Here is an 18,544-nt window from a genome sequence, read left to right on the forward strand (position 1 = left end):
TTTTTGTATGATTTTTCAAACAGTCAGGTCAAAATGAAGTGTTTTGACCTTAGGAAAACGAAATTTGTGGGCTATTTTTTTGTTTTGATGAAAAATTCCACCATTTCTACTTAGAATCATAGAAGAGTAGGACTGGAAGGGACCTCGAGAGGCCATCGAGTCCAGCCCCCTGCCCTCATGGCAGGACCAAGCACTTTCTAGACCATCCCTGAAAGCCATCTATCTAACCTCTTCTTAAATATCTCCGGTGATACTTGTTGATTTTCATTCTGAACTGGGACAACAAAATGTCATAATTGTAGCATTCTCCTGCCAGAGAAGAAATTCTGTATTTTTTTCCCCTGCCCTGCTGCTTTGGAATACCATATATACACCCTGTTATCTGTGCATGGGGCTGGAGGTATATGAGGTAGTTCACAAGCCATTGTGGCTGTGTGAGACAAATTTGGCATGTAGGCTTATCCACAGCCTGATCTGTAAATGCTTGTGCTTCAGTTGAAGGGTGGCTTTATTTTGGTGCAGCTCAAACTGATTTCTGATCCAGTAGAACTTAAGTGAAATGAACCATGCTTAAACCAACAGAAGAGGGTATCGCATGAAGTTTCTTGGACCAGCTTAATTCAACCAGTTTCAAATCACAGCTGTAGCTGAAGCCTTGCGTCTGTGTATAGACAGGCTGACCACTTAAACCGTCACCCCAGAGACTTCAGGTGCTCATGCTGCTGAGAGAAAGCGGCAGGACAATTGTTCAGCTGCAGGGGAGGCTGGGGTAGGAAGGATTCAGAATATCATAATGTTTAAAGTCAGAAGAGGCCATCTGATTGTCTGAGCTGATCTCCTGTACATCACAGGCTGCCAGGGCTCCTGAAAGTATCCTTTACTGAGCCCCAGAAGTCTAGTTAGACGAAAGCATTTAACTTCTCGGGCACCAGGTGCCATGGTGGGAACCAAGGAACCAACACCCCAAGTCCCTGCCATGGAAAGGAATGGTAAGATGATCCCAGAGGGTGAACTGTTCCCTGTGTGCCAGAAGGCAAAAACACCCCCAGGTCCCTACAAATAAGCCTTTCCAAGTCCCCGAACTGGAGATCAGTTAGACCCTGAGCGTGTAAGGAAGACCCACCAGTCAGGTGTGTAGTGAGAGAAGATTCGTTGTGAGGGTGGTAGGAAGGCAAGTGGGGCTCAAAGGAGGAAAGGAAGTGTGTTCCTCCAAGTCTGTGGAGCAGGTGGAGTTGAGGTAGGGAGAGCTGTGATGGGGTGAGGGAGCAGCTGGAGGGGCAGAGGGGGAGTTGGATCATGATGAGATGATCCCCCAGGTGGTTCTCAACAGGTGGGACAGTTGAGTGTTGGAGGAAGAATAGAGAGATGCAATGTTCCCACTAATCTTCTCCATCCATGTGTGGAGTAAATTTATGTGCATCGAGACGTGTGTGAATGTGCACCACTAGGAGAAACACACAACCTAGCTGTGGGCGCTGTGTGCTTTCTCTGGGGCAGCTGCATAAGCGCCCAGCTTACAGGGAACACTGCTGGAGTGTGGCCCTGCCAAGCTTGAGCTCTCAGCTCAGTGGAAAGGCTCCCCTTAACTGGCTGCCTCCATGTGTTGCTGTATGGGGACTGCAGAAATGACAGAGGCAAGGAGGGGATGGGGAAGCCTGTTCTGGTGCCGCCTGTATTTGCACCATGGCAATATGCAACGGGGAGCTGGTCTCCCCATGGGCCCTCATAGTACAGAGGGTAGAGCTATCCACCCTCTCCTACAACACTCTACTCAGGAATGCTTGTTACCTCTCACTGCTCACTCAGGTCCTGCTAGCAAGTCATGATGGTTGAATCTGCCTCGGAGACAATACGCTCCACTCCCTCCAGCCAGAATGGGGTCAGCAGCCTCACCAACCCAACAGATGGAGGAGGAGGCGGCGGCGGAGGAGGAGGAGGAGGAGGAAGGGAAGCGGGAGGCAGTGGGGAAACCAATGGTGAAATGAGCCCGGTGGAACTCCTGCATTTTCAGCAGCAGCAGGTAGGAAAAAGCCTCTTTCTTACCCTTCTCTATGTCTGTGTTTTGTTTTTGTATCCTCCTCCTCCAGTCTTCTGGCTTTTGGGACATCTGGAGACCTGCGCTGGGCTGCATAGACTTATACAGTGGAAGGGAATTTGAGTGGCCGTCAAGTCTAACCCCCCTGTGGTGAAACAGGGCTGCATAAATTTGTACCATCCCCGACCCATGTTTGTCCAGCATGTTCTTAAGAACTTCCAGTGGTGGGAATTCCATCCCCTCTCTTGGCAGCTTATTCAAGAGCTTTCCTACCATTACAGCAAGGGTCAGCAACCCCTGGCACAGGTGCAAAGAGTGGCATGCGAGCCGATTTTCATTGGCACAGGAAGTAGGAGCTCAACACACCCATCCTCCTGCATGCAGCTGGGAGTTTGCTCAAAGCCGTGTCACCTGTGGATTAACAAAAGACCAGCTAATGCTACCAACCACCCCCTAAACGGTAAAGCTCTGCATCTACATTTATTTATTCATGAAGCCCTTGTTAGTAGGGCTATTAGTGACTTTAAAAACTATCACCAGCACTCCCACCATACATAGAGGTTGAAAGATCAAATTTTGGCGCTCTGCCCCAGGAAGGTTGCTGACACCTGCCTTACAGGTTAAATGTCCAGAGAAATTTTAGCGAAGCCAAATGCTATTTGCCTGTCCCTTCAGTGGGCATGGTAAGCAATCGATCAGGCTTTATAGCAGCCATTAACATATATGAGACAGTTTTCCAGTCCTGCCTCATTTGTTTTTTTTCTCAAGACTAAACATGTCCAGTTTTATTTAACCTGCCCTCAGGCCAGTTTTTCTAACCCTTTTCTACTTCATGTTGTTCTCCTCTGGAGTTTGTGCACATCTGTCCTGAATTTTGGCATCCAACATTGAGTGCAGGGTTCTAGCTGAGCTCTCACCATTGCAGAGCAGGACAGTCCTTTCCCCTGTCTTACATAGGTCACTCTTGTAACAGAGATTAGTCTGTTTTGCAGCTGCATCACGTTGTTGACTCATTTCACTTTATGATTCCCTCTGAATTCTGGGCACTTTTTACAAGAACTGTCACCAGGCCAGTTACTCTCCATTTGGTAGCTTCCCAGTTGACTGTTTTTTTTCTTTTCTTTCCCCTCCCCCCACCCCCAGTGAAGTGCCTTGCATTTCATCTTGTTGATTTCACACAAATTTTCTAATTGGCCAGGCTTGTGTTGAATTCTGTTCCTATCCTCCAGAGTGCTTGCAACCCCTCTCTGCTTGGGATCATCATCCCATTTCAGAACAAGAAGTAGTCCAGTGGCACCTTATAGACTAACAGATATTTTGCAGCATACGCTTTCATGGGCAAAGACCCTCTTTGTCTGACAAAGCAGGTTTTAGCCCATGAAAACTTATGTTCCAAAATATCTGTTAGCCTATAAGGTGCCACAGGACTTCTTGTTGGTCTCGAAGATGCAGACTAACACAGCTACCTCTCTGATATGTTTCACAACATGCTCTCCATTCAGTTAATCAAATTAAGGAAAAATTGAATAGTGCCAGATCCAGGACTGTCCCCTGTGGGACCCAGCTAGGTACCTCCTTCCAGTTTAACAGTGAACCATGGAGAACTGCTCTTTGAATGCTGTTTTGCAAATGAGGGTGCTCTGAATCGGTTCCCCCTTGAGTTTGCTGTGTGTTGGTAAGTGAGAGTGGATGCACTAGCAACATCTGTCCACAAAAGAGGAAGCAGGTGGGGCAGGGTTGTGGCTCTCCGTACTTCCATAAGCGTCTGCCCACCAGCAAACCCCACCTCATCTCAGTGCACCTGCCCTGCTCTGGACAAATCTTGTCACTCCCTTACAGCCAAGAGCAGGAGTCTAAGGGTGCCACACTGCTGGAGGTGCCGTCTCATAAATGAGGAATACAGACCAACAACCTCAGCTTCTGTCCCGTAAAGATCACTGTGGCATACTCTTCTCCCATGCCCAAGTCAAGCTCCAGCATGGCTAATTGCTCTCCGTTTTCCTCCGTTCTCCTGTAGTTTTCAGCTGTAGATGTCTGTTCTGTGGTGTTGCAGTGCACTGTTGGAATGCTTGGTGTGCTCCACTACAGAGGTGTCTGCATTTCGATGCTGGCAGGGTGACTCCTGTGTTGCTATAACTCCTGTGTGGTTCTGGGATCCTTTCATATGCAGTAAATGTCAGACGACATCAGAAGCCATGTTGTTGGGATGTCAGGAGGAAAAGGGCTGTGAGTTCAAAATTATTGTAAAGACCTGCTTGGCACAAAATTGGTACCTGCTTCTCCCTCTACTCCAGGAGCTCTTCTGCGTACTCTCAGAAATTACCATGGGCTGCTCAGTCTTTCCTTGCTTCTGGGCTCACACCACTGTAAGAAGGGGCACACTGTGAGCTCGTGTACGCCTGCCTGTGTGCTTCTGCATCTGTGCACACCTGTCTCCATACAGGTGGCTTTCTGCAAAAGCATTTGTGTGCACAAGTCTCAAGGCTGTATGTGCCAGCCAGCTTTAGCGGTGCGTAGGTCTCAATCTGAGCATGCTTAGTGTATTTCTGCACACATCAGTGGTTTGTGCACATGGGCCTTGTGCACATGCCTAGAATCATAGATTCATAGAACGCTAGAACTAGAAGGGACCTCAAGAGGTCATCGAGTCCAGTTCCCTGCCCTCATGGCAGGACCAAACACCATCTAGATCATCCCCGATAAGTGTCTGTCTAACCTGTTCTTAAATATCTCCCAGCAATGGAGATTCCACAACCTCCTTAGGTAACTTATTCCAGTGTTTAACTACTCTTGACAGTTAGGAAATTTCTCCTAATGTCTAATCTAAACTTCCCTTGCTGCAAGTGAAGCCCATTGCTACTTGCTCTATCCCCAGAGGTCAAGAAGAACAAGTTTTCTCCCTCCTCCTTGTAACCCTCTTTTGAGGTACTTGAAAACCACTGTTATGTCCCCCCTAAGTTTTCTCTTTTCTAAACTAAACAAGCCCAGGTCTTTCAGTCTTCTGTCATAGCTCATGTTCTTTAGACCTTTAATCATTCTTGTTGCTCTTCTCTGGACCTTTTCCAGTTTCTCCACATCTTTCTTGAAACTGGTACCCAATACTGGACACAATACTCCAGTTGAAATCTGATGAGTGCTGAGTAGAGCAGAAGGATGACTGCTCGTGTTTTGCTCACAACACTCCTGTTAATACATACCAGAATCATGTTTGCTTTTTTGGCAACAGCATCACACTATTGACTCATATTTAGCTAGTTGTCCACTATGACCCCGAAGTCTCTTTCTGCAGTACTTCTTCCTAGACAGTCACTTCCCATTTTTTTTTTTATATGAAGCTGATTGGTTCTTTCTCAGTGAAGTACTTTGCATTTGTCCTTATTAAACTTCATCCTGTTTACCTCAGACCATTTCTCCTGTTTGTCCAGATCATTCTGAATTATGAGCCTATCCTCCAAAGTAGTTGCAACCCCTCCCAGCTTGGTATCATCTGCAGACTTACTAAGCATACTCTCTATGCCAATATGTAAATCGTTGATGAAAATATTGAGTAGAACTGGTCCCAAAACAGATCCCTGCTGAATCCCACTTGTTATGCCCTTCCAGCATGACTGCGAACCATTAACAACTCTCTTAGAACAGTTATGCACCCACCTTACAGTGGCCCCATCTCAGTTGTATTTGCTTAGCTTATTGATAAGAAGATCATGCAAGACCTTATCAAATGCCTTACTAAAGTCTAGGTATACCACCATCCATTGCCCTTCCTTTATCCACAAGACTTGTTTATCCTGTCGAAAAAAAGCTATCAGACTGGTCTGGCATGATTTATTCTTTACAAATCCATGCTGGCTGTTACCCATCACCTTATTTTCATCCAGATGTTTGCAGATGAATTCCTTAATTATTTGCTCCATTATCTTTCCTGGCACAGAAATTAAACGGACTGGTCTGTAGTTTCCTGGGTTGTTTTTTTTCCCCTTTTTATAGATGGGCACTATGTTTGCCCTTTTCCAGTCTTCTCTCCCGACTTCCATGACTTTTCAAAGGTGATAGCTAAAGGCTCAAAAACCTCCTCTACCAACTCCTTAAGTATTCTAGGATGCATTTGATCAGGCCCTGGTGACTTGAAGACATAGAATGTTTCTAAGTAATTTTTAACTTGTTCTTTATGTATTTTGTCCTGTAAACCTACCCCCTTCCCATGAGCATGCATTATGTTAGGCATTTCTGCATCAGTCTTCTTAGTGAAGACCGAAACAAAGAAGTCATTAACCACCTCTGCCATTTCCAAGTTTCCTGATATTGTTTCTCCCTCCTCACTGAGTAGTGGGCCTACCCTGTCCTTGGTCATCTTCTTGCTTCTAATATATTTAAAGACTTCTTGTTACCCTTTATGTCTCTAGCTAATTTGAGCTCGTTCTGTGCCTTGGCCTTTCTAGTCTTGCCCCGCATACATGCATTGTTTGCTTATATACATCTGTTGTAATTTCTCCTACTTTCCACTTTTTATATGACTCCTTGTTGATTTTGAGATCATACAAGATCTCCTGCCTAAGCCAAGACAGTCCTTTACGATACTTTTTAGCTTTCCTATGCAGTGATATAGTTTACTTTTGTACCCTTAATAATGCCCCTCTGAAAAACTGCCAGCTCTCCTCAGTTGTTTTTTCTCTTAATCTTGCTTCCCATGGGACCTTTCCCACCAGTTCTCTGAGTTTACCAAAATTTGCTTTTCTGAAATCCACTGTCTCTGTTTTGCTGTTCTCCCTTTCACTGTTGCTTGGAATCACGAACTCTATGACATCATGGTCACTTTCTCCCAAGCTACCTTCCACTTTCAAATTGTCAGTGAGTTCCTCCCTAGTTTGTTAAAAATCAAATCTAAAACTGCTTCCCCTCAGTAGCTTTTTCCACCTTCTGAAGTAAAAGATTATCATCCATGCAGTCCAAAAGCCTTCTGGATATTCTGTGCCTCGTTGTGTTAGTTTGCCAACATCTAGCATCCCCTATCACCACCAAGTCCTGTGTTTTGGATAATTTTGTAAATTGTTTAGCGAGAGTCTCATCCACCTCTTCTACCTGGCTAGGTGGGCTGTGGTAGACCCCTATCACAACATCACCCTTGTTTTTTTTAACCTTAACCCAGAGGCTCTCAACATGTCTGTCTCCTGCATCCATCTCCACCTCAGTCCAGGTGTGCACATTTTTGATATATAAGGGATCACCTCCTCCCTGTTTAACCCGCCTGTCCTTCCTGAGTAAGCTGTGCCCTTCTATACCCATATTCTTATCCATGCGTGTTTATCCCACCAAGTTTCTGTGATACCAATTACATCATAGTTGTTCGTTTGTTAGGATTTCAAGTTCTTCCTGCTTATTACCCACACTTCTTGCATTTGTGTATAGGCATCGAAGATACTAGTTCTGGATGCAGGGATGTAACTCCTGGGGTTACATGTATACTGAATTGCGCACATGCCCACAGATTGTGTACAGTTACGTGTAGTTTGTGTGATCACACACAACTGGCTTGTTCACTCACTCTGAGTGCTACTTGAGGAGGGTGTATGTGTAGTTTAGTCGGGGGTGGGGGGGTTGCGCGCATGCCTGCAGGTTACCTTTTTCAAAACAAACTTCGGCCAAAACATAAATTTTCCTCTGCGGATACTAAATAAGGCAATGATCCCAGCCTCGTGCGGAGATCGCCTCCCTGAGCCATAAATTCCAGCGTGAAAGCTGTAAAAAATTGCTGTGTCTGATACTTTTGTAGCGAGCGCTGTAAATCCATTACCTGAATAACAGCCGTTTCTCACGCCGTTAAGCCACCGTTCCCCTGATCTGAAAGGTACTCATGCGTGTAATGCTTCTCCGAGTCACCCCGCTGAAGGAGATGCCGTGCTTTCTTTCCCCTCCCCGAGGAGTAGGGGGTCCAGTTGCCTTCCCAGGGCCCTGCACGGAGGGCGCTGAAATTTACTTAGTGTTGCCATGTGTTTCGAGCTCACTTAGTTATGGTAAATAGGAAGTGCTTGTTCATTCACCACCCGGACAAGGCAAGAGGGAGGTCAGGCTGTGTAGATGGAAAGCGCAAAGGACTGCCAGACCCTCTGTGGCTTTTGGCACAGGTTGCTGAGGAGCAGGTAAAAGGTTTTTTTTCCCCAGGAGTGCTTGGTATTTGTCACACCTGTTGTTTGCTGCCACCCTTGTGAATACTCACTTGCCCCTTTGCATGCACTCACTTCCCATCACATGTCCCCCAGTGCTGCATGCACCAGAGGCTTGTGCAGCATGTGAGAAAGGCGAGTGAACGTAAGGTTTTGTAGCGCCGTACCCCAGGAGGTTTGGAAGTGCTGGCGGTATCCCTGTTTCATCTATGGGGTAGAGGGGAGAGTCCAAGTGACTTGACCAAGGTGATGAATCAGTGTCAGGAGCCTTAATCCTGAGTTACTAGACTGCACCCCCGCCTTTCAGTTGGAGAATGGAAGCCTGTAATCCCAGCAGCCAGTCCTTGCGCTCACCATTAGGCAGCTCTCCCTTTGCAGAGCTGGGAACAGAACCTGCTGTCCGTTAGACCAGACATGAGCCGTGACAAGGTCAGTGTATTTGGATGGGTGATTCTTAACTTTTTCCCATACTGGGCAGCCCTTCCGTTTAGCAGCATGGGACCGGCGGGTAGCCCTGGCCCCTGCATTGAGAATGCCACGCTCTAGACTCCCCGCAGTGAAGCTGTGTCTGAGGGAGGGTAATTCAGTTGTTTGTCAGACGCAGCCATGGGAAGAGCAACCCATGGAGGGAAGATTTAAACCGCTTTCTTCAAATCTTTGCCAGCCGTTGTGGTTGTCTGGTTGCTGAATCACTCAAAGCATTACAGGGTGCTCTGTTAAGACTGCCTTGTGGGCCGAGGGGGAGCAGATTCCCATCCCGTTCACCCTGGTCAGCCTAAATCCCATCCCTCATTCTGCGGTTTCTTGGCCTTAGCAAACTCTCCTGCCATTCCAGAGGTGTTGGTGTCCCAGCGGCTCCAGTCATATGCAGGGGGAAGGGGAGAGACAGTCTTGCTGGGCCCCTGGGCAAGGAGGGTGGGCTGCGTGCTCCTGGAAGGTGTGGGACCTTGATAGGCATGTCAACGGAAAGAGACAATTGCATCAGGGCCCGCCAGGCAGATTTAAAGTGGTCTAGGGCTGCTGTCGCCCAGGTTTTTTAAGTAACTCTGCTGTAACAGTGCACTAGTGACTACGAGGAGCTGGGAACCATGGAGCTACAGGGTGGGATGGTGGCCTGGAAGTTATAACAGTGTGAGGGAGCTGGGAGGGGAGACCTGGTCTCTGGGAATGAAGGGGGAGCCAGGCAGGGAAGAGAAGGAGGGACTGAGGCCTGGGGTAGAGCTGGTCATGGGACTTTGGGAAGCCAGGGCCAAGGAGAGTGGAGGAAGCAGGATGGGAAGGGAAAAGAGGTGGAGGGGTGAGACAGGTAGGCATGGATGTCTGGGGGACAAAAGGAGCCAAGTGGGGGGCACAGGACTGCTGGCTGGCAAAGGTGGGCAGAGGATGGATGGGGGTCAGAGAGGGCAAGGGGCCAAGCTGGGTACAGGACCACTGGGAATGGGGAGAGCTGTGCAGGGTTGATGCAGGGGTGGCAGAGAGTGGAGGGAGGGTGGGAGAGGGCACCTTTAGAAAAGTGGGGAATGGACCAACCAGGGGGCCTTCTGATTGAAGGCTGGCGCTTTGGTTTTCCCTCGCCGGGGGGTGACTTGTGGCTCTGCCCGAAGGCGGAGACAGGCCCCTCTCCTGGCCTGTGACCTAGAATTCTTGTCAGTGGGCTTGGACCATGGGTGGAAGGGGCTGGGCTGGAGGCAGCCGGCCCTCAGGCACTGTCTGTAGCACGCTGCCAAGCGTGCTGGTGGTGATTTAAAAGGCTCAGGGCTCTGGTCGCCGCCATGTTAGGAGCAGCCTGGAGCCTCCAGCCCTTTTGGATTTCCGGGCCTCAGGCAGTTGCCCCTTCATATCCTACCTGTCAGGCCTGCTTGAGAGCAATGAGACAAATGGCAACATACTTGGAGAAACAAACCTTTCCCTCCTCTCCTTATCATATAACCCCGCAACACGGGACGGTGGGTGGTGGCATTGCAACTCTGCGTGTAATCACCCTGCGGAAGTCTCCGGCACACGGTTTCACGCGGTAAGCTCCCAAATGTGAAAGCCGCCTGCAGTGACAGGAGTTTGTGGATTGAATAGTAACAGAGAGGTGGCCGTGTTAGAAGTCCCTAAGGCCCATCCGTCTTCGTGCTTCAGGGAACAAGCTGAACACCAGCTGGGGTCAGGATTTAACGTCCCCGCAGAGAGAGTTTTGCACAATTAGGTGCTTTATGAAGGTTTGCTACTTTCCTCAGGTGCATCTGGCATTTACCCTTGTTGAAAGCAGGATCCTGGACCGCTGGGCTGTTCCTGTCTGCTGGTTCCCATGTCACCGTTTGCGCAGCAGTTCCTGCAGTGTGTCACTTTTAACTGTATGCATTCCATGGAGAGTTCAGGAAATCATTTAGGGGACATTTGAGGTCCCTGGGGAGGAAATCCATTGAGTTGACGGCCTCACCAAGAGGATTGCAAACATGCAGTCGTCTAGGCTTTAAATGCTTGGGTCATTCCCTCAAAACGGTCCCCAGCCTCACACAATGTGCGTTCCTTATTAACATTTAGTTTTGCAAACCTGGCTTAAATCGACCCCTGGGAGGGAGAAAAGGGGTTGTCCCATTTTACAGAGATGAAATGACTTGCCTGAGGCAGCAGCAGAAGTCAGAATGAGGACAAAATATGGGGAATTCCTGGATTCTCGAGCTGTGCTCACACCCCGCCACCTGACCCTTTTGTCTCTCTAGAAAGCATGTGGCTTTTTGACTGATTGTGGAGGGGGGCACGCGAGGTCATGGAGTGAATCCAGTGCTGAAGTTCCTCTTTTCTTTGAGGTGGGTTCAAGCCTCAGAACTGGGCTGCCCAGGGATCTGGATTTTGAAGACTGTGGCAGAGAGTTTGGCTCAAACCCCAGCACGACCTTTTTCATTGTGTTCGTTCTGCTTGCCATCAATCTAGCGCATTCTCTTCCCACGCAGAGCAAGTGCCCGTCTCCTGAGCTCAGGGTACACAAGGCGGGGAAACGTGAGCTGGGCTGTGGAGTAATGAGGTGACAGAAGGAGAGAGAGATAAACAGAGAGAGTCAGAAGTCAGGCATCTGACAGGAGTTTAGACTGAAACAAACAGCGCTGGAGAGAGCGCGCATGTCACTTTTGAACAAGGCGGAGTGTCTGTTTCCATGCAACGGGCAGAGCTGAAGAGCTTGTTTAAACAGAGATGAAAGGAGTGAGGTGGTTGCATGACCTGCAGCCGGTGCTTGGTCCCCGGGAGGGGTTGCCAAACTTGAGTACAGGAAAGTGGATTGGTCTGGGCCAGGGGAGATCTTGAGAGCTACCTGCCTGCTGTTTTGTGCTAGGAAACTAGTCTGTTGGTCTCGGGACTCTTAAACGTTTGCAGGCTGCTGGCACATCCCAAAGGGCTGTGGATTGAGGCACCAACTGCTATCTTCTCCATAACGTAGTGAAACAGCCATTCATATAGAAGGGGCACCTCCTATCCTTCACCCTGTCAAAAACACCACCCGCCCAGTTTTGTGCCCTTTTTCTGTCAGCCACTAACTTGAGCTGCTTCAGGAATGGGATAAGAAAACCCCGCCATGAACTGTAACAGAATAACCTGTCCATATGCAAAGCCTCAGGCAGTTAGTAATTGGCTTATGCCCTCACGTGTGAGGCTCAGTGCAGCCCTTTTGCCCTGGTGTGGTTGTGAATGGATGTTCTTTTTTGCGCACATGTGGTGCGTTGGGCAGAACCCACTAAATACACAGGAGCAGAGGGCGCGCATGGTTGTGCAAAACAGGCGTGTGCAAGGATACCCAATGGGTGCCCACGTGCCCGATTTCTGTGCCTGCTCTGCAGCTGCAACTCGGGCTGGCAGTTTTGGAGCTGGTCTAAATGTAAGTGTGTTCTGGCATTTCTTGTCGCCCGTTTCAGTACCTGTTGTTGTGCTCTCCCGTGGCTTGCGAAGTGTACTATCCGTGTTAGAGGCCACCTAATCAAGATCCAAAGTGAGCCCTTGAAGTCTGGCTCCAGGTTCAAGGGCTGGATTCTGATCTCATTAGCCCTGAGGGGCAAAAAGGAAAAGAAACCCACTACGGTCCGTGGATTCTCTTTGGATTTACACTGGGGTAAGAGCAATTGAAATCCGGCCTCCAGAGACCAAACTGGAGCATTAGAAACAGCTTCCTGCCTGACTTCCGCAGGGCCTTTCTGAACAGGGCGGAGGGGAGGGGAGAGATCTTTCCCTTCCCCATCCCCTGGGTCAGGTGATGGCGTAATGCTTAAATCCCTGGATTTCAATGGTGGGGCCCCATTGAAAAGCGTCCTGGGATTCAATAGGGCGCGCTTACATTGTGGTAGGGGTCGCTGGAGGGGAAAGGCCAGCCGGGGTCATGGGAGGGTTGCCTAGCGTCTGGGAACTCCCACAGTGGTTGCCGTGGGAACATCAAGAGACCTCCAGTGTGCGAACATCCTGTAAGGAGATTGAAAGGGCCTGGGGTCTTTGCACATTAAGGAGTTTTTAACTCGGGGGGCTAGTCTCTGCCCTGCCCCCAGCCAACAAGGCGGCCGGGCAGGTGGAGAAGGTGGGAGGCTGATGGAACTCCATGTTTTCCATGGTCTTCAGGGGGAGGGTCAGGCTGGAACCTGGGGACCAAAATGATATGGGGAGGGGAGAGGAATCACTCATAGCAGGATAAGTGTGTGGGGAGGCGGTGAATGCACCGGATACCACGGCAACAGGTCCGTGTTCCATCCCGGCTGCCTGTTGACTGACACTGGCTTCCGAAGGCAGCAGAACAGGGGAGGAACCCTGCAGAGATGCCTGCTCCAGCTTTTGTCCCAGGCGCTGGGTCAGGTGACCGCATTGAAAATGGTGGCCCTAACAGCTTAAAAGCTCTGTGAAGGATGGGTCCAGTCTGAACCTGAGCAACTCATCCTGCCTCCCCCCCCCCCCCCCCGTGTTCCTTCATATTCAGTATTGTCTTTAATCTGCTGTGGCTGTTTGAACCTCTGCCAGGGCTGGGCTCTTCTCCACTCTTCGAATGCTTTAAGCTGGGAGCTCTCTGGCCTGTCAGCTTGTTGTGGGGCTGGCCTGTCCCCTAGCTCTTCGCCCATCGAACAGGCTTCTGGCCAAAAAATTTGAGAGGTTCATTCTGGATGTGTCTCACCCTTTCTGCTCCTCGGTGCCCACGCTAAGGTGCCATAAGTTTGACCTGGCTTCCAGAAAGTGCTAGACCCACCCTCTGAAAATAGGGCCTCTGGATGGTTATCACCCTTCAAGCACCTAGAAGGTGAAGAACGCCAAATGAGTTTGGACCATATTGGACCTGGAGATTGCCTCTTAAAATGGAGTTTGAGACCCCTGTGCTGCGAGAGCCTAGAGGCCGGGTGTGCGCTTCAAAATGAGTCATGAAGGTGAAGGCTGTGACCTGTTTTTTTTTTTTGTTTTTTTTTCCGCCCCCCAAAATCAGGGATGCTGGGTCTAGTGCAGCGGTTCTCAAAACTTCTTGTCCCCTTGTCCAAGGCAACCCTTTCCATGGACCAACCGCCCATGATGACAAAGCATTTGCTTATCTCCAAATACCTCAAATACTAAATTATTCATATTAGTCCACAGACCGCAATTTGAGACCCACCGCTCTAGTGCCTTGGCCAGACTTATTCCAAACTTGCTTCCCCCTATTCTGTCTCCCGCAGTTTTCCTCTCCTCTCCCTGCAGTTTGAGCTAGTAAGGGTGTAGTCTTCCATCCAAACCAATGGGGGGCTGGCAGCTCACACTCCAGAGGCAGCTGGTGTGTGTAGCTAATGTAACGTGTAGATGGAAAGATTGGAGAGGAATCTGGTTATGGGGGGACCCTTTTTGAACTGCTCAGGACAGAAGGTGCTAGTGGAATGTAAGGGATCCAGGTTATGTTTCTCCATGTGTCTTGCTTCCCATAAAAGTTTTGCTGTTTTCTCTCTTCCTATCACCTTGCCCTGGAAGCTGTAGAGAAAGCAGGCCCATGGCAGCAAACGCATGTCCTCTGTAGAAGAGCTCCCCCCCCGCAACTCCAGGCCCTTCGCTTTTGGGAGCCCTGCAGTGGACAGGAGGGAGAGGATTACCTGAGGCAGGGGGCATGAGGTGGCAGCAGTAGCTGCAGGAGACTGCATCTTCTCAGCTGTCTACCCACTGCCCCAGGTAATCCCTGCCTAGACCAGTTGGAGGCAGGGTCAGGCTATAGGCAAAGCGGGGAATGGGTGGGACCTAAAACACAGTTTGGGGGGGCTGCCTGGGCCCCACACCTGAGGCACTGGAAGCAGGGGTTGCCCCAGATCCCTCCCCACCCACCTCCCCTTAGGGCAGCCCTGCTGGGCACCACTAGTGGATAGTGAATAGAGCCGCTCTGCTCTCTAAATTCTGGTGTATTGAGGCACCTCTGGAGTCTTAACTCTTTGGCTTTAGCCTACGTGCCCCAGGTAGACAAGCCCCGCTCGACCAAGAAAGATGGCTGCCCATCCATCACAGGATTCTAGAGGGTCTGTCCCACGAAAGCTCACCTAATAAACTATTTTGCTAGTCTTTAAAGTGCGACTTGACTGCTTTTTGTTTTGATAGTGTATAGACTAGCACGGCTTACTCTATTAGGATTCTAGAGAGACAGTGTCCCCAGGGTGGCTGGCGGGAAGGAGAGGGCATGGACACCTAGAACCGTGGTCTCCACCCTGCACCAGCACTCCAGCATTGCCCTTAAGGACTTTAGCAAGATCTGGTCTCCTGGAAGTGCCTTTGTTGCTGGACTTTGAGTAGGGAGGGTGTCTGAACTGTGTGCGGCTCATTCAGCATGGGCAGGCACTTGTGTGTGTGTGTGTGTGCGTGTGTGTGTGTGTGACACTCACACCAGACAAGGGAGCTTCCAACTTTGGGCAGCTGGGAGAGGGGGAAGGGAAGGGGAATTGGGGAAGAGCAGGGCCCGAAAGGGGCAAGAGTGGGGGTAGGGGGAAGAAGGCGAGAGAGGTCCAAGACAGGGAGGAGGAGATATGGGAGAGGCAGGAAGGATTAGGATGTGTGGGGGTGGAAAGCAGGAGGAGGGGTGATGGTAGGTTGAAGGTGAGGCACAGGGAGGGAGGTGGGTGAGGTAATGAGGAAGGATTTTGTCTTGGACAAACTATGAGAAAACTGGCCTTTTGAATGGATCTGTGACCTGATTCCTGTGAGGCTTTTCAAGAATTGCTTTTAGAGCCCTCCCCACAGCCACCCCAAACCCAAACAGTAACTTCCCAACCAGCAAGTACAGCTCACGCATGGCAACCTATCCTGGAGGTTAGAGACCGCGAACCCTCTTGGTCCAGATTGAAGGCTTGGATTTTCAGTGCAGTTGGGCTCCTGATCCCCCTGGGAATCTTCTGACTCCAAGTGCATTTCACTGGGACATGAGCACCTAACTCACCTTATTCTCCTTTGGGAAAAATCCCAGCTTTGTACTTCACAGTGCTGCCCTCCTTCCCCCAAATCAGCACCCCTTCCTGCTTTTCCTTTGTACTGAGCCTCCAGGAGCCTTCCAAATTGCAGTTACGTGGAAAGGGCCCAGCTGGAAAAGCCATCCCACTCTGCTGGCTGTAATATTTGTTCTGTGCTTTTTTTTAAAGAAACTATTTATTGCAGGCACATGTCCAATAAACGTAAAGGTATGAAACAAAAACAAGACAACACTAAAATTCTAAAGGAATGAGCCATTTTTCTTCTTGAAAGGGGGACCGAGGCAGTGGGGGGTGGCTCTCTGTTGTGAATGACACCGGGCTATAAAAGCATGCGATCACATTTCAAATATATTTTGTAATAGGCTATCATTACTGTATTTAAGTTAAAATCAAGACTAGAGCACTTAAGTGAAACTCATCTCTAGATCCAGTTGCCTGATTTATATTTTTTCCCAAGCGCAGGGAGGAGGAAATTGTTGGGAGTAACGGTCAGACTTGTTACTTGTTTCTCCATTAGTGAAAAATGAGTTTCGCCCCCGTAGCCAAGAAGGATCGAAGTCCAGAAGCACTAGGCGCTGTGCAGCTGGGGATGAAAGAGTTGAAAAAGATTTTGCTTTTTTTTTTTTTACAAAGAATTCTGTCATTTTATTAATTTCGATCTCTTGGCGCCATTTGGTTCAGATTATGTTAGACTGGCGATGGAGGGAGCAGAGTGGAGGAGTGGTTTTCAATATGGCATCGTTTACGGTTAATACCTATCTAAAAATATCTGTGTGTTTTATTTTAATAGAGCTAATTCTGGAATGTGATGATGTCGTTTTTATGAGAGGTGTGTAAAAATAATTTATTATCTTTTTAGTCCCAAAAAGCTCTTTTGGGGTAAAAGGAAGCAAGGAGGGCAGGGTGGGAGGGAAGGTGCCGTATCATATTTATAGTCCCCTGTCTCCTTTTTTTTCCTCCCCCCTCCCTGGCTCTGTTTAATATAATTTTTATGGTGCGTTTTTTATCATTGGAGGTTAAGGCCCCATTCAAAGCTTTGATCCCATCCAGGTGGGAATTCCTTAGTTTCACCCCCATACTGTATGGGAATCCACAAACTCCTGGTGCAGTAGAGAGGAGATTCGTCTTTTGGCCTATGTTGCTGCAATGTCTGGGAGGCTACCGTTGAACAAAAATGTGCTGTTAGGAGGACAAAAACAGAGAAACATGGACCTAATATTTTGTTATGCAAAGATTTCCCAATGATTTTGGAGTCCTTATTTGCGACCACTTCAGGAGCCTCATTTTTCAAGGATCTAAGCCACCTGCCTCTGAAAATCATGTCCCTTTTGGCAGGTGTCTCTAATTGTTTATCCATGATCACGAGTCACTTCTGCAAATGGAAGCTTGTCCTCCTCAAGTATCCAAAGTGCAACCTATGAGGGGGCTCTGTTCTTCTTTGGGTGCTTCAGAACTTGATAACTTCCAAGGCCCAACATAAAGCGTGTGTGTGGGCTGTTAACATAGGTTTGCCAACTGTGGAAGGCAGACCTTCACCAGGCATCTACTGGGCTCATAGCAATGCAAAAGCACTCAGATATTATGTAACAGCAACGAAGGGTCCTGTGGCACCTTATAGACTAACAGAAAAGTTTTGAGCATGAGCTTTCGTGAGCACAGACTCACTTCATCAGACGCTGGGACGCATCTGATGCTGGGATGCAGATGATATGGTGATGGATGCTGGGACGCAGAGTGCCTTAAGAAAACGAGTCTCTGCTGAAAATGCCTTGCCTTCCATTCCTGGCCTGTCCTCCAAGTAGTCATCCCATCTAATCCATTCATGCTTCTGATGCGCTATTCTAGTGTTTCCATGCTGGTTAGTTCTGGGGCCTCCCCATCAACTGGCCCTGCAAAGGACTTAGCACCCCCTGGTCTTTGTAAGACAGGCTAGGTCTTGCATAGGAATTTTTCTCTCTCGATCTCAGTGCTGTACAAAGGTGGTCAGCATCAGTTTCCCTTGTTTTACAGCTCGTGGAAACTGATGCACGTTGGAGTGCAGTGCAGGAAGGTGGAGTGACTAGCCCAAGGCCACCCACCAGGCCGGGGCAGAAGTGGAACCCAGGTTTCATGAGTCATCCACTGCTGCTCTAACTGCTGGGCAAGAAGTCTGTTCAGCAAATTAACTTGCCCTATGGGCTAATGAAAGGAACGGATTTGGCGCCCGCTGGAGACTTAACATTCTCTGTCTGTCAGACAAGTGCAATGCAGGCAGATGTTGTGCAGGCTATTCTTCCTTCCACCCTGCCAACGTACCTCACCCCCATCCCTGAGGCATCAGCTCTTTGGATGTGAGGCACCTCCCTCTCGGTGGTCCTTTCGTCATTTTAGTCTCTGCTGGGACTGCCAGCCTGATGAGGACAAAACAAGATCCCCTAGAACTAGGGCTGAGATGCACCAAATTCACCTTGTACAAGAGGACAAGTTCATCTCCGCGTTTGTTTTCTCTTTGGCTTGCTCACTTTGCTTGGCAGTATATAGGAAGACTTGAGACAGTGCAGTGTTCCAGGGAAAGAATTAAAATCCACGTGTCTTGGGCAGAAAGCTGGGCAGCAGACTGTTCTTGCTCTGGGATCGCCGCAGACTGTCCTGTGATGCTCTACTTTCTCCTTGAAATGAGGGGTGAGGGGAGAGAACATTCTTTACTTTAACCAGAGCGTGAACTCAAAGGAATCAGGCGCTCAGGTGGAAAAAGAGCAGCCTCTTCACACTCATTAGCCCATGGAGCAGCAGTTATTCAGTTTTTCCAGTGTCCCCTGATGGTGGGGAATTCTTGGCTATGGAAGAAGCTCGTATTTCTTCTTGGGTTCCAGGACTAGCATAACAGTACTGTTGTCCGGACGTTGCGTTCGCCACACCCAGGATTAATCTGAGACACTTTTTTTTCC

The 18,544-nt window shown here is 49.0% G+C and overlaps 1 protein-coding gene across 10 annotated transcripts in view; it reads left to right on the forward strand.

Moving 5' to 3' along the window:
* FOXP4 (forkhead box P4) overlaps positions 1 to 18,544 on the forward strand; it is a 153,254-nt gene that overhangs the window by 44,086 nt on the left and 90,624 nt on the right. For all 10 annotated transcript variants that reach the window (XM_074977748.1, XM_074977747.1, XM_074977755.1 and 7 more), the window contains one exon: positions 1,807 to 2,020. In XM_074977748.1, coding sequence (XP_074833849.1) covers positions 1,823 to 2,020 — 198 coding nt within the window. In that variant the 5' untranslated portion in view covers positions 1,807 to 1,822. The remainder of the gene's footprint in view (positions 1 to 1,806; positions 2,021 to 18,544) is intronic.

Source organism: Carettochelys insculpta, chromosome 26, assembly GCF_033958435.1.
Source record: "Carettochelys insculpta isolate YL-2023 chromosome 26, ASM3395843v1, whole genome shotgun sequence".
Classification (NCBI taxonomy): Eukaryota; Metazoa; Chordata; order Testudines; family Carettochelyidae; genus Carettochelys; species Carettochelys insculpta.